Source organism: Notechis scutatus, chromosome Z (assembly GCF_049901735.1).
Source record: "Notechis scutatus isolate UNSWTSFEM ecotype Mainland chromosome Z, rNotScu1.2, whole genome shotgun sequence".
Classification (NCBI taxonomy): domain Eukaryota; kingdom Metazoa; phylum Chordata; class Lepidosauria; order Squamata; family Elapidae; genus Notechis; species Notechis scutatus.
In genome coordinates, this window is record NC_142025.1 from 46,452,733 (window position 1) to 46,477,112 (window position 24,380).

Consider the following 24,380-nt stretch of genomic DNA (forward strand, 5'->3'; position numbering starts at 1 on the left):
TTTCTTGGCGGGAGATTGCTGCTGGCACGCGCACCACAAATAACGTCCAGTCCCCATTTTTTTTACTGTAAAGGGACCGCGTGAGTGCTAATTCAATAGACTGTGTGAGGTAATCCTTATTCCAGATTGAAGTTTTTTTTTTACACAAAATACCCTGAGGAATCATTACAACCTCGTTTCCAACATATTCGAGGCTTTTGTTAATTCGTGTTGTTGGCTCAACCCTCACAGTTCTCCCTATCCAGCGGCACAACAGCAAGCACCTAGGCCAGCATCTGCCTGTGCAGGGAAGCTGTTGAAGGCCTGTGAGTGATTATTTGGCCTGCTAGGCGTTCTCAATTTAGCTGATTGGGACATCCAAATTTGATATATATTTGCATACCCATACGCTCTGATAATATTAATCATACCAATATAATAATACTGGCAATTTCATAACAATAATAAATTATTTGTTGAGATACAACTCAATTTTGAAGCAGATATCCATTTTTTTTAAAAAAAAAAACAAAGACAAAAGAACAAAACAAAATGGGGGATTTGATTTCAGGGCACCCTGTCCATTCTTGGCCAGGTCCCTGGGCGCGCCAACCACCTACACAATATAGCATTAAATAATGAGCGTACTGGTCCTTCCACAATCACAATGGCAGGGGGTAGTGCTTCACACTCCTCAACTTCAAGGGGCAAGTCCAAATCTCAACACAATCCTAAGCAAAAAAAAAGGGGGATTTCTAAGGCATCACAAAAGGATGCCACCAGGCTCCACAAGGCACTGGAAAAACAAATAGATAAGTGCACACGGGAGGCACACAGGACCTCTTAAGCCTTCTCACCCCACAGTCCAGAGCTGTCCTCTTTCCTCCCTCCTATCCCCCTAGATCTCTCCCTCTCATCCAGGCGCAGCGTGGCTCTCCTGAGTCAACAGGCCCAGTCAGCTCAATCACCAACCATGCGAAGAATACCCGAAGCGACGTTCACATCAATGGCTGCCGGTCTTCGACAGGAACAATCTCTTCCAGATGATGTGCCAGAGCGAATGAAGACCTGGATGGAGATGGCTATCCGTCAGGGAATCGCAGCAGGCCTGCAACATGCAGTTCTGACCAGGGATCATGCCGCACCCGCTGAGTATGATTCGCAATCCATTTGGTCATTGGCCAGGTCGGAGCTACACTATACCCAGGTACAGTGTCAAGGGGGTATGCTCCTACAGGAGCCGCAGGAGGAGGAGCAGGAGGAGGAGACAGAAAAGGTGGAACACATTGAGCACATGGACCAGCGTGAATCAGAATCAATGCATGATACTGACCCGGCTATATCGGAAGCAGACCCCTTAGAAAGGGGGATGTCTGTGGATGAGGGCCTCGTTCCCGACCAACCTGTATTTACAGGCTTGTTCCGGCCACAACTTTTCAAATCTCTATTGTTCAAGGCCAAAAATACTGCGCGACTGGACAAGCTGGCCCCTTCTACCACTCCAACTCCATCAGACGAGGGACCAGAGGATCTCATTTTCACCCAACCTGTAGTTGAGGCAGACGTGATTCCAGTCTCTCACATGTTTGCAGACCTGGTACAGAAACAGTGGGCTTCTGCAGCAGTGTACCCGGCCCCCACTGGTTATGACAGGAAATTCTTTAATTTGGCCCCAGATTTCTTAAAATTGTTGAATACTCCTGAGGTAGATGAACCCATTGTGGGATTAGCGTCCTCGTCCTCCATTCCCAGTGAAGTGCTGGAGGCATTAAAGCCAGAGGACAAATGGGCCAAGCTAGCCCTACGCAGGGCCCATCAGTCTGATGCATGAGCCATCAGAGCGGCCATGGCCTCTTCCTTCTTTACCCGTTCTTCCCTTAGATGGCTCCGGCTATTACGGGAGCATGTCCCCAATTCCAACACTAGAGTACACCAAGACATTGCAAAGCTTATAGCAGCCGCCGAATTCTCAGCTGACACAACCTTTCATGCAGTTAAATTTCCAGCCAGAGCCATCACTTCACATGTCACAGCACGACGCTTGCTATGGTTAAAGAATTGGCAAGCAGATATTAAACATAAATGCAATCTCGCTTCATCTCCTCTAGTGGGAGACAGACTGTTTGACCCTTCCCTCGATCTGCTACTCATTGAGACTTGAAACAAAAAGAAAATTTTACCCTCCCTTTTTCGGAAGTCAGACCCGAGAAACCCTCAGTCCTTTTGGAGGGGAACCTTTCGGCCCTTTTATTAGGGACCGTTCTCAACCAAATACCAGAGACCCCCACCTTTCTGACCAGGGCAACAGCCAGAGAGGTCAGGCTTTGGGGATAGGAACAGAAGGGGTGGCCAACCCAAGAAATCCTTCTGAGGAGTGGGAAATAGATTTTTCTGGCGTCCAAGATAACCCCATGGACCCGGCTCCCATTGGCGGCCGCCTTAAATTATTCGTGGACCAATGGGACTCCTCAAAGTCTGATTCCTGGGTCAGAGACATGATCAGATTCGGCCTCGCGCTGGAGTTTCAATCCGCTCCCCCAGACTTCTTTATGTCATACCCTCTTTCCAGAGATCTGGTTAAACGAAATCTTATGGAAACAGCTATTCAGCACCTACTGGACATATGAGCCATCCAACCAGTAGCTACTGACCAACGAGGGCGAGGTTTCTATTCACATCTTTTCATTGTTTCCAAAAGTTCAGGGGGGGTGGAGAGCAATCTTGGATTTGAAACGCCTTAATCAATTTTTAGTATATCGCAAATTTAAAATGCACACCCTACAATCTATCTTACTTGGTATCAGAAAAGGTGATGTCCTTACATCTATAGATCTGACGGAGGCGTACTTACATATTCCAATTCGGCCTTCCCACTATAAATTTTTATGATTCTGTTATAATAATCTCCATTTTGAATATGTGGCTCTTCCCTTCGGACTAGCCTCTGCCCCCAGGACCTTCACAAAGGTTCTCGCAGCTCTCGCTGCTCATCTCCGGGGTGTCCCCATACAACTGCAGTGTTACCTCAATGATATCTTAATTTTGTCATCTTCTGTTCATCAATCAGTCATAGATACTCAGACCAGGTTACACTCCCTACAACTACACAGGTTTTCAATCAATTGGGAAAAGAGTCATTTAACACCTTCGACTCAATTAATCCATCTGGGGGCAGTCATAGATACAGTGGAAGGCAAAGTTTTCCTGTCACCAGATAGACAAAACAGCATTCATCAATTAGTTAAGGAGGTCAGGGTTCATAGGATGGTGTCCCTAGCTGATCTATCAAAATTGTTAGACAAGATGATCTCATGTATATCTATTATTCCTTGGGCCCGGCTCCACACTAGATCCTTCCAGTGGTTCCTGCTCCCGTACCAGCGATCTGGCCAAAGCAACTCCAAATACAAGGTCAGAGTTCCATCACAGGTCCTCATATCTCTCCTCTGGTGGACCAGACCAGCCATAAACAAAGGTTGCCTATTCAAAGAGCCCCACAGACTTACCATCAACTCCGATGCCAGCCTGATTGGATGGGGAGCTCACTTTCAATCGCTCACAGCCCAAGGCCGCTGGTCCTCCATAGAACGATCGCACAGCATAAACTGGCTGGAGCTTCAAGCAGTACACCTGGCTCTCCGCAGCTTCCTTCCACAGGTACACAACCAACACATATTAATATTGACCGACAACACAACCGCAACGTAAACAAACAGGGGGGAACTCAGCCGAAACATCTCATGCGAGAAGCAGAGCGTTTGTGTCATTGGGCAGAGAACAATTTCCATCAGAGCAGAACACACTTCAGGACTGTCGAATACACAGGCAGATTGGCTAAGCAGGGCCACGATACATCCATCCTCCCCTCAATGCTCAGCTCCCGAGATTTCTTTCCAGGTACCCCTCACAAGGAGCGGAGAATTTCAATGCGCTCCATTGCCATTGGCCCCTGGGGCTACTGTACGCATTCCCGCCACTTCCACTGATCCCCAAGGTCATCCAGAAGCTGCTCGACGAGAGGGCAGAACTGCTTCTGGTAGCTCCCTATTGGCCCAGACGGTCGTGATTTGCAGACCTCTACAGTCTATCTGTATCACCACCATGGAGAATTCTGCCAGGCAGGGTCTTGTTAACCCAAGGACCCCTTCAATATCCGGACCCTCAATGGTTGCACCTGACCGTCTGGAGGTTGAGCAGAGTCGTCTGAAGAGTAAAAAGTTTTCCAACAGAGTTATCGCCACCATCCAAACTGCCAGACGCCCCTCAACAACTCGCATCTACAATGCCACGTTTCTGCAAATGGTGTACCAAGTCTCAAATTGATCCCATTTCTCCATCTGTGGCTCAGATCCTAGAGTTCTTACAAGAGGGGCTTGACAGGGGATTATCACCTAATATGTTGAAAAGACAAGTGGCGGCCTTGGCGTCAGTCACTTATGAAGGTCTCCTATCTCTTTCCCATCATCCACACATACAGTGTTTCCTTCGAGGAGCCACAAACTTACACCCGCCAACGGTTCACCGTTATCCCACTTGGGACCTTAACAAGGTCCTTCTTGCACTCACTAAGTGCCCTTTCGAGCCTTTGCAATCGTCAAGTTTCCAATTTCTGATGTATAAAGTAGTTTTTCTTGTAGCGATCACTTCCGCTCATTGTATTTCGGAACTGGCAGCCTTGTTGATCAGACAAGATCTTTGCGTCTTCCATTCTGACAGGGTCGTCCTTCATCCCGATCCTACATTCATACCCAAAGTTAATTCAGCCATTCACAGGGCATAAGAACTGATACTTCCTAATTTTTGTCCCAGGCCATCCCAAGGGCTGGAACAACAATGGCATCAGCTGGACGTGAGGCGAGCGTTACGAATATATATTCACCGCACAGCCTCTTTTAGAAAAACGGAGGCTTTATTTGTGTCTTTTCAGCCCAACAATCAGGGATGCAAGTTCTCATCCTCCACAATAGGCCGTTGGCTACGAGCCACAATAGCGAAAACGTATCAGACTTAAGCACTTCAGGTGTCCAGGGGCATAACAGCTGATTCAACAAGAAGCACCACAACATCGGCAGCATGGGCCATGCAGGCACCAATCATTGACATCTGTCATGCCGCAACCTGGGCCTCTCCATCGCCTTTCATTAGGCATTATAAAATAGATGTGTTTGTATCAGCCGAGGCCTCCTTTGGCAGAAGGGTTCTGCAACAGGGACCAGGAGGGGATCCCAAGACAGACAGAGTCCCTCCCATAGGACAGGCCAAGCTTTGGTATGTCACACTACTGGATGCTCTGAGCAGCTCGTGGGAGAAAGGGCGTTTGGTACTTACCTGACACGCCCGTTCTCCTTGAGCTGTGAAGAGCATCCAGCCCCACCCTCTTCCATCTGGTGGGGTCCTGTTTCGGCCAATGAATTTTTACAGTATTAAGTGCAAGGGTGTTTGTTTCTCTCATCTTCACCAAAACTGGGGAACGCTGGGGAGGAGTCCCGTGGAGGAGGAGGAGTGTTCCGCAAATTAAGCCCAGCCTAGATAAGCAGAGACTGAAGCACCTCCCACTACTGTATGCTCTTCGCAGCTCAAGGAGAACAGGTGTGTCAGGTAAGTACCAAACGCCCTATTTCATCATGTTCTATCTGTGATGAGGCTTTCTTTATGTGGCTATATAGAGGACATATTTTCCAGAGACAATAACATGCTCTGAGGTCCCCATTTTTAAAACCACATTCCATAGTCCAACATGATCTACATGATCAAAGGATTTCCATAATCAGTGAAACATATAGGGACTTCTCTTTGGCCTTTTCAGTTATCTAGTCTTTATCAACAATAATGTCTTGTGTTCTTTGACCTTTTTAAAAGTTATCTTGAACATCTGGTATCTCTTTTTCCATATAGGGCTATAATCTATGTTGTATCATCCTAAGCATTGTTAGCATGTGCATACTTATTTTGCAGCTGCAAGATAATTCATATGAATTATGAATATGATAATTAATCATATTTAACTAGTTATTCTTTCATCAGAGAGAATTTTGCAGGAATATTGTAGGGATAAACATATGGAAGATTTCTAAGAAGATACCTGTTTAGAGAAAATCTGGGAGATTGATTCAATAAAATATTTCATCCGTATTTGTTAGCTTTTAAAGTATTCTTTATGTCTTCGTCTTTCAGTGATTCCAGACAATTAGGCCATGAGATCAGAATTGCTGATGGTGATTCTGAAGCTTGCATTACCTTCACATTCAATGGATGGATCAGTGAATGTATTATAGAGCCTAGTTTTAGTCATGCCATGGATTGCAACTCAAAGCAAGCAATGAAAATGCACAAGAGTATGAGTTTGACTGCTTAGCAAGATATATATCTTTTATTTCTTGGCAGTTCCTTTCATACAATATGCGAACATTTTGTACCATGTTTTAAGTGATTAAGAGGATGGCACTTTTCATAGTAGGCCAAAATATTTGATAACAGCATGTTGTTATTCTGACCTGAACCTTGTGATATTTACTGAGCGACTAGAAAATCCATACTCTTTGTCAGTCTTTATTTTGTTCCATGTTCTCTGTATTTTCAATGGGGTATAGCAATATACACACTATGAAAGATATTTTAAAAAATACATGTCTCCCTCCAACTTAAATATATCTTTACCCGTGTGCTGGAAGAGTAAGAATTCACAGCTACCGTGTTTCTCCAACAATACGGCCTCCACCAATAGGAAGCCACAGCATGATTTATTGGCATAAAATCAAATTAAGCCCCTCCCCCAAATTAAGGCTCATATTAAACATGCGAAATGGGGGAATGGCGGGGGCTTGCCGTTAGGGAAGTACTTTGTTGCATGCCCGGATATGGTGCTGCCTGCGTTGGTGGAGCACTTCATATCGGGAGACCTTCCGCCACCGTTAATTTCCCTTCTCCCTTGCTGCCGTAGTGTTACAGCAATGCCGCGGCGTTGGCACAGCCACGTGCAGCCAGTCAGGGCTCCTCCCTGCAACCGGAGCCCTGAGGAGACACTTAGCTTCAGGCGCTCCTGTGGCCGCCTTCCTTTGCCTTCGATGGTAAAGTGAATTATTTTAAAACCTCCGCTCATCCTATCAGGGCCGTGCGAGCTGAGCAGAGCCGGGAAAGCAAGCCGCGGGTGTTTCCTGGTTCTGCCCAGCCCGTGCGGCTCTGCCGCGGCCCTGGCGGGATGAGCGGAGGTTTTTAAAATAATTCACTTTACCTTCGAAGGCAAAGGGAAGGCCACAGGAGCTGCCTGAAGCTCAAGTATACCAAAAACAAAAGGCAAATCCTCAAGGTGGGCTGGAGGGAGGTGGCTACGTGCCCCCGGGCTGCTTCAATGCAAGGTCTGACTTGCAGCATCCTGCCGTTGCCGCCGCGTCCTTTTCGCTGCCGCCTCCTCCCTCTCCGACTGCGAAACTCATGTGCTTCGCCAAACGCTCCGAGCGAGGTGAGCTCTTTCATACATAGAGAGGGAAAGACGCCGGCGTGCTCCGAGAGACTGGCTCTTTTCTCTAGCCGAGGCTGACAGGAAGTGCCTCCAGGGCCGTGGCAGGCAAGCCGTGGGTGTTTCCTGGTTCTGCCCAGCGCGCACGGCTCTGCCACGGCCCTGGCGGGATGAGCGGAGGGCCCGGCGGGAGGCACTCGTTGCCTTGGTGACATTTCGGGTGCCTCTGCCGCCTCCTCGCCCATCGCAGGTGGCGGCGGCAAGCGGCGGCGCTTCGCTGAGGAAAAAGGAGACAGCGCAGCCACCTTGCTTGCTTTCCCACCTGCCCGCCCCAGATGGCCTCAGGAGCGGCGGCAGTGGCAGCAGGCGCGCACACTCCTGCCGGCGAAGGGAGGAGAGGCGAGGAAAGAGAGGAGTGCGGCAGCAGCGGCTGTCACAGTATTGTCTCATAGCGGGGCAAGGCTGGCAAGCTGAGGTGGCCACACCAGAGAGCGTCACTGCCGACCCCATCGTGAGGATAAAGGAGCGGGATAGAGATTTAGTCAGATGTCAGCCTCGGCTAGAGAAAAGAACCAGCCTCTCGGAGCACGCCGGCATCTTTCCCTCTCTATGTATGAAAGAGCTCGCCTCGCTCGGAGCGTTTGGCGAAGCACACGAGTTTCGCAGTCGGAGAGGGAGGAGGCGGCAGCGAAAGGATGCGGCGGCAACGGCAGGATGCTGCAAGTCAGGACCTTGCATTGAAGCAGCCCGGGGGCACGTAGCCACCTCCCTCCAGCCCACCTTGAGGATTTGCCTTTTGTTGTTGGTATACTTAGCTTCAGGCGCTCTGTGCGCCGCCTTCCTTGCCTTCGAAGGTAAAGTGAATTATTTTAAAAACCTCCGCTCATCCCGCCAGGGCGCAGCAGAGTCGTCGCACGGGCTGGGCAGAACCAGGAAACACCCGCGGCTTGCTTTCCCGGCTCTGCTCAGCTCGCACGGCCCTGATAGGATGAGCGGAGGTTTTTAAAATAATTCACTTTACCTTCAAGGCAAAGGGAAGGCGGCCACAGGAGCGCCTGGCTCAGTCTCCTCAGGGCTCCGGTTGCAGGGAGGAGCCCTGACTGGCTGCACGTGGCTGCGCCAAACGCCCGCGGCGTTGCTGTAACGCCACGGCAGCAAGGGAGAAGGGAAATTAACGGTGGCGGAAGGTCTCCCGAACATCCAAGCTGTCGCCGCCCGCCCACCCGAGGATGCAAGGGGGGAATTAAGTCACCCCCAAAAGACGGCCTAGCCAGTTTTTCGGGGGTCAAAAAAAAAAAAGGCCCGGCCTTATTATGTGAGAAACACGGTAGAAAATATTGAACTAGATTGGGTACTAAATCTGATGAAATAATAACTGTATGATTTTTCTACCATCTTGTCTCTAGGAAATTAGCCACACTACCTTATTTCAATTACTAAATAGTAAATTATAATAAATAAATAGTAATCTGTTACTATTTTCTTTTCTTTAGATTACAGATAAATAGTAATCTGTCATGGGAGAGCAATAAAATAAATATTTGCCACATATTTTACCATAAGATTGACATTTATCTCTAGGTCTATACCTGATTGTTTCAGTCTTAATTGGAGTCCAGATATTTTGTTTTAATTCACCATTTATATGGAAGATGAACACCCTTCAAGAACTCTGCTCCTGCTTCCCTTATGGTGTTTATTTCATCTCATCAATTTTTGCGAACTATTATTAATTTCCAGGGCCTTAGACCTACTTTCTGATTCATTCTAGGAAATTACTTCAGTAATTTGTACACCTGTAGTGGATGGGACACTATTTATTTAATAAATAATACTTGCCATTATTTTAATCTTATCTTTTTAAAGAAGTTTTAGAAGTTATTTTAAAAGTTAAAACTTCAAGCAGCGATTGCTTCCCCCACCCAAAGTCTACTGGACACTGTAATTCTTTTCTTTGGAAGAAGCTTTATTTATTTTCTTAAATATTATTGTTAATATTTCATTTTGCACTGAATTAGTTCATTAAAGCAGCTGTATTTTTCCAGAACTTGTGCAGAAGTGGAATAGCAAAAATATTCTGCCCTGGTGGTTGTATAAAATCTTAATAATTTCTTCAAAACCATTTATTTATTTTGCCGTAATACAGCTCTAATACAAATTAATATAGTTCAGAGATATATATCTTTGTTGAAACAGTTGGTTTTGCATCTAATAAGTTGTTTCTATGTGTGAGTGAAGAATAAAAGAAAACAGAAAAAAATAAAAATGCATTCAACATGGTTATCAAATTAAATAAAACTAATAGAAATATAGACTAAATAAGAAGAGGGAGAATTTGTTTTTAATTAAAAAGTTGAGAATCACCCAACTTGGTAGGGAAAGAAATGAAGCATGGAGTTAATCTAGAGCAGTAATGGCTAACCTTTTTGGCACTGAGTGCCCAAAGCGTGTGCGTGTGCATCACCAAAATGCAATGTGCTTGTGTCTCCCATGAATGTGCCCCGTGCATGAGCATGTGGCCCCTACGTGTATGCTCCACCCCCTCACGCATGCGCCCCATCCCCGTGCATGCACAGCAGAAAATGAAGACCAGCTGGCTGGCGGGAGGCACGCATGCATGGTGGAACTGAGCTGGGGCAATAGCTTGCGTACTCAGAGAGAGGGCTTTGTGTGCTACCTCTAGCATGCATGCCATAGGTTCGCCATCATGGGTCTAGAGCAGGGGTCCCCAACCACCGGTCCGTGGACCGGTACCGGTCCGTGGAACAAGTCCTACCGGGCCGCTGGTTTGCTGGGTGCTGCCATCTTTTTTGATGAAAAGTGCTTCCGGTGAGCTTTCCGGGTAGAAAGCTCACCGGAAGCACTTTTTCATCAAAAAGATGGCGGCGGCCAGCTGATGCCGGTACCGGGCCGCGGCATAAAAAAGGTTGGGGATTACTGGTCTAGAGTCACTGTGTAACTGTACAAGGGCCAGAACTGATCCTCCCTGAATTCATTGGGGCCTTATTTAATTATTGCTAAGGGAGAACTGGCAGACTGGGGAGATTGTTGTACTTTAGGTGGAACATAATAAAGTACTTTGTTTGAACTCCATACATATGGTTGTTTGCACTTGACAGAAAACTATCCGTGTTTTTCTAGTGCTGAAATGACAGTGATAATGAAGTGGCAGGTAATTCTAGAGTCTTGTTCTCATTAAGGCCTTGTCTAGTTACTAAGTATTACACAGTGAAGAGGCTTGAAAAAGAAATATTTTAAAATTCTTACATACAATACATGCAGAGCATTAAGATAGCACACTCACCTTGAAGTATGCCTAGAAACCTGAAGCGAAGCCAATTTAGCTGTTTCAGTATTGTCATAAAATGATATTTGCTATCATCTCAAACAACAATGCATTCTAATGTGTTTAATATACAGCATTTTCATATTGTTTTTAAAATGGATGTATTATTTTATCACATACATTAACACTTATTTTTCCTACTTGTGCATAATATAATAATGTTAATAAACAGCATTTTATGCTAGTATATTATTATGTTTCTAATAGAACTGGTTATCAAAAGACATTCATAATATTTTATTTTACAGGTATCATATAAAAAAGATCTCCAGGATAATCACAAATATACTGAAGTTTCCAATAGACCAGATATAATGATGGCAACAAAGCTAACAAAGCTAATAAGCAATGTATGACATTTCTTATAATTTTTTTTTGAAAACATGCAATTATCACATTTGCATTGGGTACAGATTAACTATGGTAATTGTACTTAGTAACTGAAACTCTAGACTTACATTCACATTGATGATGATACGATGTGAAAGTGGACTAATATCAATAATGTATTTTGTTTTAGACACTCAAAATATTTGTTCCAACATATCTTTCCTTCTTGATAGTATCTTTAAAATAGTAAACTTCCAATATTTATACAATGTTTTGAACAGTTACATGTCTGAAAATAAAACATTTATTAATACAGAACATTGAATATTGCTTCCTAATTTGCTTAATTGACCATTTTAAAAATATTATGTTCATAATTTCCTAAATTTTCTTACAGATTCATTCATTGACTCACCTTATCTTAGGTTTATATATACCACTGATTAACATAGCATCAAACAGTCATTAATTCTGCAAGATCTTGTTTGTGTTTTTAATATCGTATTATGATTTGTAGTTCAATTTATTAGAAATGTTTTTCTTCCACAAAATAATTTCTTTTTGTCCTACTTTATTTTTATGTTTGAGGATCTCTTTCTAATTTCTGTTGGTGGTATTTCTGAACTTACTTTACTCTTGAAAGTGCCACTGGTGTTGCTGTTTTATCTTTCCTCATAATAGCATCTCCTTGACTATCTGCTATTTCCATGCTGAAAAAGCTCCACAGAACATTTTTCTATTGTCTATTGCTGGCTTGTTTTTGATATTATGTTCTCCAAAGAGTCAATAGTCTAGTAGAGAGGGAATTATTTTGTTAAAGGTCATTCAAATCCAGTGCTAGATGTCTTTTCAAAACTTTTCATGATAAAATAGAAGGGTTGTTCTGCATGAAGATTTCACTGTTTCATTTACACTGAAAGAAATTTCAAAAGCAAATTCTTATTTTTATCTGATTAAGTGAGAGTTAATAAGAAAGTATTCAATATTTTTTTTTAGAAATGCACTAGGTTTTTTTCCAATATATATGAATTACATATAAAAAATAGGTTATTTTTTTTGCTTTTTCTTGTCCATCTTTTAATATTTATATAGAGTTCTTTGAGTAAATCCTGTTTTGTCTTTTCCCCAGCCAAGTTAAATGCTGATGAGTATTAATATACCTACATTTTTTTTGAAGGCTGAATATACAAAAGAAAAAAAAGAAATGAGCAGAGAGCCAACTGTACTTGGAAGACTAGACTTTAACCACGCTCAGAAAGTATCCAAGTTGTCAAGTCAAGTAAGGTTTGATGAATTTTACATTCAACAGAAACATGTTTTTCCCAAACATAAAACCAATGTTTTCTTTTTAAGTTGTAATTTTTAAAAAAATGCATGAAGAATAAGACTTCAGTAACATTTTAAAATTGTGTTGTGAAAAAATGCATATAACTGCCACTACTGAGGAAACAATAGCAGCAGCTCACAAATGGATAATAAATGTCAGTTTTGTTGCAGAAGGTGATCGGATTATAATATTTTGATGTTCTCCACATAGCATGTGGTATGCTAGGTTGTGTTCATAGTAATAAATTTTGTTATTGCAAATATTTTTTTTAAATTGTATTGAAAACAAGGAACATTTTCAGTAGAGATGAAAGCACATACTACAGCTCAATATGGCCATTAATCTAAAAAAAGGTGACTTGACTTTGTATCATGTTATATGACACCAAATAACACTAAATCCAGTATGAAGGATTCTTCAAATCAGAAAATTGACGTAAAATAATATTTACAGTTAAATGCTAGATGGTTTTCTGGAAACAACTTAATTCTCTAGATCTCTAGAATCTTTTTTTATCAGAGAGAAACCAGTGTGGTTGGGGGAGTGTTGAAAAGAATATAATTAAAAGTGGCTATGACTACTATGGGACAGATGTTCGATTGTTTAAATGTTATGCATAGTTACTATTTCTTATTGAATCTTGATCAGCCAGAAATCTAGGCCCAAATTTAGTAAAGTGACAAATGGATTATATCATGTAGTAGACAGAGTATGTTTAGGATAGTTAGCAAGAAGTTAGCTAAGTTCTGATCTTGTAAACGGGCAATTAAACAATAGCAGTCTTTCTAGCTGTTGCTCTCCAAGTATATTAACTTCAAATCCATAATTCTGAGTCAATGTGGTTTGTGGCTCAGGAATATAGGAACAAAACTTGCAACATATCTAAAAGCCATCTCTAATAAGACAGTGTTGCAGAAATTAGCTTGAGGTAGGAACAATAAACTTTTTAGAAAAGAAAATAGTTAATCAGGAAAAAGTGAAGATTTTTTGTATGATCATATGCAATAGAGGTAGGATTCAAATTTTTTTACTACCAGTTCTGTGGGCATGGCTTGGTGGGCCTGGCAGGGGAAGAATACTGTAAAATCTCCAGTCAGAGGTGGTATTTGGTGGTTCTCTGAACTACTCAGAATTTCCACTACCGGTTCTCCAGAACTGGTCAGAACCTGCTGAATACCACCTCTGATATGCAAGTTAAATAATTAAAACATAATTTATTATCATATACAATGGTTGAATGCAGTTAACTTGTATTTTCCATTTCTTTTTACAGTTTAATAAGGTTTTATTCAGAAAATCCCACTGTTACTTTGCCACTTTGCTCTTTGATAATAATGCTTTAAAATATACTAATTTCCATCTTACACTAAATCAGCGTGGAATTGTTCTTTAGTATAATTATTATATACTAATATACTAATTATTATATACTAGTATGTTACTAATACTGCAAGAAACTGTAAAAAATAGGATTCTAGACCATATATCTGCTGTGTTTCCCCAAAAATAAGCCCTAGCACTTATTTTTAAGCCCAAAAGAAAATTTAGACCAGTCTTATTTTCTTTTGACCCCCAAAATAAGCACAGGGTTTATTTTCAGAAGTGCCTTATCCACCATCTGCTTGCTTGACTCCCCAGGGCAGAAGCACTTTTCACCCAGATGGAGAAATAAGGGAGACTTGAAGTTTTATCTACTTGCAAATGTGACACTTTGAAACGGAGCTAAATGTGTTGGGATTGCCTGCCTCCCCTCTCTGGCTCTACCTGGCTCCACCTCCACCTGGCTCCGCCTCACACTTTTTACTCAGAGGAAGATGGAGCATTGTCTGCTTGCAAATGGGATGCTTTGAAAGGGAGCTAATTGCTGTGTTTCATGGAAGGCTTGCAAGAGGCTTGCACGGCGGCACCAGCACCAAGTGGAGGCAGAGGCATGGGAGGGGGGGAGGGAGGAGGCAGCTGCCTGCTCCCTCCCATTTTCTGCTTGTCTGCGATTGCAGTGGCTTACAGGACTTTCCAGTGCAGACATATTTTTTGCCCACATAGAGAAATGATGGACACTTGAAGCATCCCATTTGCAAGCAGATGAAGTTTCTTCTCCCTCTGGCTGAAAAGTGCATGGCAGAGCCAGAGGCACGGGGGGAGGCAGGTGAACCCAACGTGCCCAATGTGCCCCCCCCATTCTATCCCACCATCTCTTAGCTTGCCCGTGGCCGTGCTGGGCAGGCAACCCCTCCCCTATGGCTCTGCCTGCTACCAGTGCCACCGTGTAAGCCTCCCATGAGCCTCCCGTGAGCTGGCAGCTGCGCAGCACGTCTAGATCGCCTATTTCCCCCGTGACTCTGCCTCTGTGCTCGGACTTATCTATGCTGCACCAAGGGACCAACAGGCTGCATCTGCTGCCAGACACTGTTAGACCCCATGCGCTTGCTGCCTCTTGTGCTGGCCACTCACATCCCCCAGGTATATTTTTGGGGTATATTTATATTAGGCCCAACCCCCAAAATCAAATAATTTAGAATATTAAATAATTCTAAATTAAATAATTCAACATCAAATAATTTAGAATTCGTAGATAGTGTACTCTCAAATTGCAAATGGAGACATGGGGTACTCTATTTTTCTTATCTTCATTTTTAAGTGCTTTGGTTTTATTGTATTGCAAACAGTTGCTGGGGTGCATCCACAGTTTTGTTGTACTTGTACAATGACAATAAAGTTCTTCTAATTCTAATTCTAATATTATTACTGTGCCAGTATTCCTAAAAGTATCTTGTTTAGATTATTTATAGAAAGTAGATGATCTCAATAGATAATTTCATATCTGATGCTTTTGGATAAATGTCAATTTCAGAACATTGTGTGTTTATTCTACATTTGATTGGGCATTCTTAGAATTTAGATTTGTTTTATCTTCTTAGTTACCTCTTATATTATAGGCATGTATGTTGCCATATAGTGATGAGGAAATTTACTTTTCTAACTTTTATGCAGCATGCAATTTTACCTGTTTCTATATCGAATCCAACTACATGATCCTTTGATATCTTTGCAGGAGCTTGGTATCTTTTTAATGAAGGATTAACAGCATCCTTAGTAGATATTAGCAGAAAAATATAATTTTGACCCTTATGCATCTGACAAGCCTACATTTGGGGATAGGTCCTATTTGAAAATTGCAGATAATTATTTGTTTTTAATTCGTGGGTTAATATGCGGTATGTACTATATAGATGTATTTAATCAACTTATTGCCAATCAAGTTTTTAAACAATCAGAATCATAAAACATAATTTGATTTTACTTCAGTAGCTTCTGAACCTTGCAAATTATTAACCATACTGAAGTGTTTCTAATTCAACAAGTTTCTTTCATGGACACTTTGGACAAACATTTAAAAGTGCTTCATTGTCAATGTCATTGTACTGAAAGTATAAAATAATGGAGGTGACATTTAAATATACCCATATGTTTGTTTTAGGAAGAATAATGTGACTTAAATATGTGAAAATGATTTGAATTATATACTAGAAATTTGAAATTTGTCATATGTAGAACCGTATATTTAGCATGAATGGGACTTTTAAAAAATATTATTCTTTTATGGTGTCATCCAGATGTCTCCTTTTTTTGTACAGTAGCTTTTTAGTGATATAATTAAAAGATTGATCAATATTATTTGAGTGGTCAAAGTTTAACACTACTCGTTTTTCCTTTTGGTATCCTTTTTTTCCTTTTGGTATGCTAAAATAAACTAAATAAAATGATAATAAATATATGACTTCTTCATAAATGTATTATTTATAGTAATATATTTATTTCTTTAGGTTAAATATAAAGAAAAGCTTGTTAAAGAAATAAAGAATCATTGCTTCAATCCTCTGGAAAGTGCTTTTTTCAAGCAAGCTCAATTGGCTTCTGTATTGGCAAGTGATGTAAGTGGAATTTTTTTTTGGGGGGGGACATTTCACTACATTACTTGTAATGAATATTGTAAGTATGCATTTCAATTCCTAGAATAATTTCCTCAAATTTTAATTGGAAGAGTCTAGTCCATGTTAAAAGTTTTAATTTGTTCCTAGATGGAATGTTTTCTGATTACATTTTGGTGCTCTGCAGTAAATGAGTGCCATCTTATGGCCATTATAAATATGAAATAAATACATTCTGATTTTTTTTTAAAGCAAGGAAATTGGAAATCTTATTTCTTTTCTGCTTTTTGGTATTTTCACCAAAGAAACTTGTTTTCTTTTTAAAGGTAAATACAAAAAAGAAGGTCTGGACATCTAGTGGCATTTTCACATCACTACAATTTCATCCTAATTTTAAAACAAACTAAAACAGTTTAAAGCAAGTCTGTTGTCTTAAGACGGGTAGAAGTTGTCTTCAGAGATGCTTGTCTTGAAGTGCTGATTGAATTCAGGAAACATGAGTCAATCAATGTTTCCACTAATTGAACAGCTCCTGGTCTTTTAGATATAACTAACATTAGAACAAGAGCAATACAGATTCCCTCATCCCATCAAGACAAAATAAATAAATTACCTGGTCTAATTTTTCCCTACATAATGCATACATTTGTGTGGTGATCTGTAATAAATAAATACAGGTCTAACTAGTGGAGAAGCTTCCTTGCTTCAAGACCATCATTTCTTTTGCATTTCAAAGCATGTTGTAAGTGCTTTTGCTATAGCTGTAACTGTGATTGCAAGTAACTGAGGTGGTTCGAATGAGAAAGAGACAGAGCTACATTCCATATAATGGATCTAGTAGCTAGAAATATGATAATGAAACTTATAATGAAGGAAAGATTAAATTATTGTTTTGAATCCAGAAGAGATGAGGCAAAGTTTCAAAAAAAGACAATCTATGCAAAAGTTTTGCCACAGTAATTCAAATTCTAATGATTAAATTTCAAATACATCACTGTAAATTCAGTAATAAACTGACTCAGCTCCCCAATCCAGCCAGCAATGTGATATCAAACAGAAACTAGCATTAGTGCAACAATTTTAATCTAATCAATTGGAAAATCAACAGTGATGTGTTCGTGTGTGTTATTTATATGTGCTAGGACTATACAAACTTTAAGAAGACTTGCTGTCTCATTTTAAATGATCAGATCCAGCAAAACAGGAAAAGGCAATTCTTAGGCTATGATCAGTCTGAGAAACATCTTTTCTCTTGGTTCCACAGCTGCCTAAGATTGTGTTATGCAAGAGCAGTGATAAGTTGCCAAATTTACAGTTGCTTGCCAAGTTTTAGGTGGGAAGGGGAGAAAGAGAAAATTAAGCTAGCTAAATAAATTTCATTTTGAACTATATACCTCCAAAATAAAGGAAAAATAAAAAAATATCAATCTTGCCCTCCCTGTGATCATATCCTCCTCTAATCTTATTGTAGCCCTCAGCAACTAAAGTAGAAGCCATGAATTACTTTTTGAGGTCATAAAACATATAACTCAATGTGGCAAACATATCCATATTCCCTCCTTTTTTCTCTACAAGAATAACTCTATGAGGTTTGGATGGGCTGAGAACAAATGAATCACCCAACCGGTTTTCATGGCTAAGATGGGACTTGAACTCACAGTCTCCTGCTTTCTAGCCTGTTGGCTTAATCACTAGACCAGGGTTTGCCAACCTCGCACCACCTTGGGGTGCGAGACGATATCCATGGAGTGTGAAAACATGGGTTTAGAAGTTTCAAAATTATAATGTATATGTATAATTATATGCATATTTTTTAAGGTATGCGAGAATATATCAGAAGCCTTCTAGGGGCCTGGGTATAGAAACGTTTGGGAACCCCTGCACTAGATCAAATTAGCTCCTTGTATTATGCAAAATGTAATTCCTCAATTTAATAGAGATTGGACTATGGAGGTATTTGGGGTGATATTTTGATTCTATTTTGTTGAATGATACAGGCTTCAGAATGCTTAGCAAGTCTCAATATCTGCATTGCTTTTCTGGACTTGTTATATCCATTACGAAGGTAGTAAATTTCTGACAGAAGAGACTGTTACTTCTAAAAATTACATCTTTCTGAATCATCATAGTGGAAGTACTTTTTTCACTTTTAAAAAGAGATGAAACAATAATTAATTGATTCTAATAGATCACTGAAGACAGATATTGGCTTCTATAATTCAGAAAACTTTAATATTTAAATACATTACTTATTACAGATTAGGTCTTGAAGGATTGCAAGTGATCTCCCATATTGACAAAGCTTTTCAGGCTTCTACCTAGTCCAATAGTCAAAAGATATTTTGTAGCTGTATTGTCTCAAATAAGGTAATACAATAACTTTTATTACAAAATCCCTGGGTTGCACCTGATATTCAATATATCATAACAGTATTAAATATCAGTATTTTAAACACCAATTTTAAATGGCACAATTCTCACAGAGCTGCTTCAAAGATTCCCCCCTCCCAATAGTTTTCATATGCATTTAAGTAATCATTGTATAAACAGCTGACAGCTGCAGACTCCTTCTGTGTCAAAAAAAAGAGACCTCTCTTCTTTTTAGGGCATCATAACTTGGTGAAATATATACGTATACTCATAAAGTCCCTACCCTAAAGTACACAAAGATATACTGGCTCTAAATTCAAAATATACTTTGAAATTTAAAGATATTTACTTTTTTCAGTATGACTATAAGAAAGTATTTGTGAAAACTAAGGGGCTCTATCATTTTGATCTGGATACTGCTGAACAGCTGCACCACAAAGAAAATGCAGTTCTGCAAAGTCAGGTATGCCCACATCTATATATATAAAAGGCATGTACCACTCACTCATCACAAAATCTCAAGAACTGTAAAGCCTACAAACTTGAAATTTGGCACGCATGTTCCATTTGGCTTCTAAGTGTTCACTAAGAAAGGATTTTTACTAATAACCATCAGATCTTTAGTATTTCTGATACAATAATTAACACGCTCTGATGCTAAGGAGTTCTATTCTCCTCCCCACCTGAAAAGAACTCTGTTCCAACAGCCAGTTGCGATCTATTAACACACTCTGATGCTATGGAGTTAGACATTCTACTCCCCCCACACACCTGAAAAGAACTCTGTTCCAACTGTCAGTTGCCTCACATTCCGTTACCTCAGTTCAAACTGGTAGACATTCCACTCCTTCACTCAGGAGTGGTCTGGGGCTCCTTACAGTACTAAACATCGGTGCCTTACCAAAATATCTACAACTTCCACCTATGGAACTGCTTCTGGACTCAAGGCTGCAGGAGCAATATTCCCTTATGTGTTTCAATCACTGACCACCACTGAGCCAATTTCTCCTGCATGTCCTGATCGCATGGTTTTGTTGCAAAGCATGGGTAATCTACTCCACCTCCACCTGAAAAGAATTCTGTTCCAACTGCCAGTTGTCTAACATTCCGTTCCCTCAGTTCAAACTGTCAGACGGTCCACTCCTTCACTCAGGAGCAGTCTGGAGTTTGGTACCTCACCAATATGTCTATGGAACTGCTTCTGGACTCAAGGCAGCAGGAACAATATTACTTTATGTATTTCAGTCACCAACCACCACTGAGCCAACAGATTGTGAACCGAATTTCTCCTGAATAGATAATGAATACATATAAAAGGAAGGAAATATACATGCAAATGATTTACTTTTCTATAGATAAAAGAAGAATTCCTTTTCATGTGGAAATTTGATTCAAATCGGTATACAGATAAATTAAAGGGTTATTGATTTTTAAATTAATGTCTGATATTTTTATTAGGTTAAATATAAGGAGAAATATGAAAAATCAAAAGGCAAGTCTATGCTAGATTTTATGGACACACCAATATACAAAATTTCAAAAGAAGCTCAAAAGTTTCAAAGTGAGGTAAGTGATGTTTTGATAAATTATTATTACAGGTAATTCTCGACTTACGACCACAATTGAGCCCAACATTTCTGTTGCTAAGTGAGACATTTGTTCAGTGAGTTTTGCTACGTGTAATGATTTTTTGTTGCCACAAATGGTTAAGTGAATCACTGCAATTGTTAATTTAGTAACATAATTTTCAATCGAATCTGGCTTCCCTATTCACTTTGCTTATCAGAAGGTTGCAAAAAATGATCACATGACCCTGGGACACTGCAACTATCATAAATATGAATCAGTTGCCAAGTGTCTTGAGTTTTGATCACATGACCATGCGAATGCTGCAATAGTCGTAAGTATAAATAACGGTTATAAGCACTTCTTTTCAGTGCCATTGTGGTTACTAAATAAATGGTTGTAAGTCAAGGACTACCTGTATAATGTAGTAACCAAAGTGTTGTGCTGAAGCAGCATTTAAATAAGAGGTTTGTGTGATTTTTTTGTGAAACAGAATAACTGATAAAAATCCAATATTTGAATCCAGTCTTTCGTTCACTCAGTAGAAGATTGGACTTGTTGAGCAGCAAATTAGCTGAATGTAGTATAAACTTTTTTTTCAAATATCTTACATCCCTTTCACATACCTTTCAGAAAACAGCAATTAAAAGTATTCTTAAACATATGGAATGAGTAAAGCAATATTTTGGATCTTGTTGTGCTTACCCCAAATTACAGTAATTATTTTGGAACCACACTTTGATATTTAGCAAATGTTTAAATTATACTTTGTAAAGTATGTTTGAGATCATATATATTTGATATTATACATTTAATAATATTTGATTTATATATTTTTGATAATCAACAATGTTTTCGATACAAAAAATGTATCTGTATGCCCTTATTAAATCTTTCCTGTGGTCTAGGGATTTCTGTGCAAATACCTGCCACCTGTTCAGCGTGTGTCGAGAGTTGTGTAACGGAAGTCCATTTTGGTTTGTCTCTGATGTTTCTTTGGCCACACTTTGAACGGGTGAGGTAGCAATCTCCGTTTTGTGTACAGACATGAAGGGTTTTCCCTTTGCAGTGTGCGTAGGGCCTGTGGACGGCACATAGTTGCTGGTGGATCTTTTTTCAGTTGGAGGACTAACAGCTCTGAGTCTGTGGGTCCGGGGGTCATTGCACAATGTTGCCTGGTTGGCCACAAATTCTTCGAGAAGGGTAAAGGGAGTACCTTTGTGGCGACCCTTGGCCATGAAGGCCCCCTACAACTGGATCCACTGTTCAATTAGCACCTATGGTAGTTTTTGAATGATGTTGCTTTGCATTGAAATGGTCAAGACAAGCGAGTCCCGGTAACTTGGGATCCCATTGTGCCGCTCTCAGATGTATAAGTATATTAGAGAGGTCCCTGAGCTGATGAGGCTTATTGATAGGAATTTTAGGAAAGCTGTTGAGGCGATCCAAGAGTGATGATTTCACCTCTGTGGGAGTGCCATACTCTTTGTCAAGTCTTTTCTATGTCAACTGAAGGGCAGTGTCTGGGTTGTGTAAGTGGGATGCATAAGGTTCCTTCACTGCTCTGGAAGACCGTGGCCCCAGCCATGCTATCAAGTGTACGAGTATTTCATTGGGCTTCAGGTATGGTGCCTGAATGTTGCGCATGAAAATTCTCTTCCATAGCAGATATCCTCTGCCTGACTCATTAGAGAATTTGTATACACCATTATCTAGCTTTCCTCTCCTTAGTGCCAACTCTCTCCATTATGCTGGATCGTCTGCTGAGGTGGAGTAGAGGTTGTGGGTGTGGAGTAGAGGTGGAGTAGAGGGTGTGAGGGGCATTGACACAGAGGGGTCTCCCCTTGGATTCTTGTAGAGTAGGTCTGGGTTGTATCCCAACAATGGGTTGTAGTCTTCCTCCCAGTACTTACTGAGAAGGTTGTCCTGCCATTCCATAGACGATGGTGGAGCTTCACGTTGCTGTGTAGGACGGCTACGGTTATCTTGTTGTACCTGTGAGCTCAAGTAGTGTTGAGCTTGTGGCAAGAATGCCACTGCCTGTGGATTGAGTGTGGCAGTTGTCGCTTGAGGTATGTTGAGAAATCTGCATAGCAACTGGTGGGTTAATTTGCTCACTTTCTAGGACTGGAGGTGTATGGTTAGGTTTGATGTTTTTGGGAAGGGAAAGTTGCTTGGCCAGCAGGTCTTGGGATGTTGGGGTAGGTCTGCTGCCTTTGGAAAGGGAGTCTCGAGTCTTAGGTCTTACAATGTCAGTTTTGTGACTGGTGTGTAAAGTCTGTGGTTGAGATTCTCTCCTTCGATCCCTTGGATCTGGGAGACTGCCAACTAATTGTGCTGGTTCCGCCTGCTCATTTCGTAGCGAGTGCTGCTCATCCACGTAGGCCTTGACCCATGTGTCTGGGCTCTCTTCTCCCAACTCTTCGAGGTCGAAGTTGAAGGAGGCATTGTCGGCTACCTTCTGCAAAGCTGTGGCCCGCACTGTTTTTGCTGCTGTCTCTCTTTGTCGTTCAAGCAACTCCATTTGGGCCTGAGTTTTCTGCCTGTTGTTTGGCCATTTCTGCCTATTGGTTGACCATTTCTGCCTTCTGTTGTGTCACCTCCGTCATGATACATAAATCTGCTTCTGCTACCCCCACTTCTATCTCAGCTTCTGTAGCTTGGTCGGCATAACTTGCTGCTTTGGAGGCCTTAGATGCGACGCTATGACGGGAGGATGCTCTGGAAGGATGGTGAGAGCCAGTAGCAGAGATTTGCTGTGAGATGCTGGGACCTGCTTTAGATCTAGCTGGTTTGGGGTGGAGGGAGGAAGCTTTCTTGGAATAGTGGGAGGAAGACACATGTGATCGAGGAGCTAAGTCGGATCTGCCCCGTTCCCTTGACACTACTTCCAACCATAGCACATTGTTGAGCGCTGCCTGGAGGGCATTTTTGCCTTTCTTAATGCATTCTTCATGTTCCTTGTTAATCTCATTGAAGCCTTGAATGTGCACTTGGAGCTTTGGGTCACCCAGCCTCAACTGGATGTACTTGAGTTTACTTTCGCTGTGTTTCCACCATAGGAGAAGGTCATCTAGGTCGTTCTGCAATGTGCAGATTTCCTCAGGAGACAGCTTGCGTGTTGGGGCTTCGCAGCTATCCAGGAGCTCCGACCATAAGTCTGTATAGTGGTGATACAGCCTGTCCCAATCCCTCCTATAGCATGCCTCCATAGGTTTGGTGAGCTTCCTATGCTGTCTGAGGTCATAGAATTTCTGAGGTATCGCTGCTTCTCCGGAGGTTGGACATCTAAAACTGGGTTTTGGGAACCAGGCTCCACGTTTACATCGAGGGTGGATGGAGGGTTCGAGTCCTCTGGTACATCAGAGATATCTGTCATGGCGGAAGAACTTGCCATGCTTCAAATTAGCAAAAGGTGAATTTGGAAAATTTAGTGGTTTTCCGTGCGATGCCCTTTTTTCCACTAGGGTGCGCTGCAAGCAGGTAGCAGAACATAGGAACTTCTGCTAAATTCTGTACTTGACCATGTAGGTAGCATTGCAGGCGTGTGGCTGAATTTGAGAAAATTCAGAAGATTTCAGTGGTTGACCACTAGAGATGTGCATTGCAATGTGTGGGAGATGCTGACGAAGCACACTGGTTGGCTGCTAGGGGGTGCATTGCGAAATCTGGAAGATGTTGGCGCAGAGCACAAAAATGGCCTATTAGTGGTACTTGCTAGATCTGTAAGACACTGGTGCGGTGCACAGTTTTGGCCTGTTAGTGATGCTTGTTAGGTCTGGAAGACACTGGTGTTGCACACAGGCTGGTCTCTTCGGTGGTGGAGCTAGACCCTTGAGTTGGGTGGCAGGGGTAAAAAAATTTTGGAATTCTCTGTGAAATTTCTACTTGACCACCAGATGGTGCTATAAGCTAGCAGTTGAATGGTAGCCGATTAGACTGGAAGGAAAAGTCATTAAAAAGATGGAATACTTTTGTACAAAGTCATTTAAGAAATGTAATACTGTAATCCATTGCATAAATCCTGTGGGTAGATAATTTATCTTTGTTGAACTGCGTAGGTTCTTATGCTTTAAT

The 24,380-nt window shown here is 41.4% G+C and overlaps 1 protein-coding gene across 3 annotated transcripts in view; it reads left to right on the forward strand.

Annotated features, from left to right (window-relative positions):
* NEBL (nebulette) overlaps positions 1–24,380 on the forward strand; it is a 172,530-nt gene that overhangs the window by 106,921 nt on the left and 41,229 nt on the right. The window contains exons 6-10 of one of the 3 annotated variants that reach the window (XM_087948325.1): positions 11,030–11,131; positions 12,289–12,390; positions 16,263–16,370; positions 19,096–19,200; positions 20,196–20,303. The exons of the other annotated variants lie outside the window; for them this stretch is intronic. Coding sequence (XP_087804451.1) covers positions 11,030–11,131; positions 12,289–12,390; positions 16,263–16,370; positions 19,096–19,200; positions 20,196–20,303 — 525 coding nt within the window. The remainder of the gene's footprint in view (positions 1–11,029; positions 11,132–12,288; positions 12,391–16,262; positions 16,371–19,095; positions 19,201–20,195; positions 20,304–24,380) is intronic. 3 annotated transcript variants of the gene reach the window in all.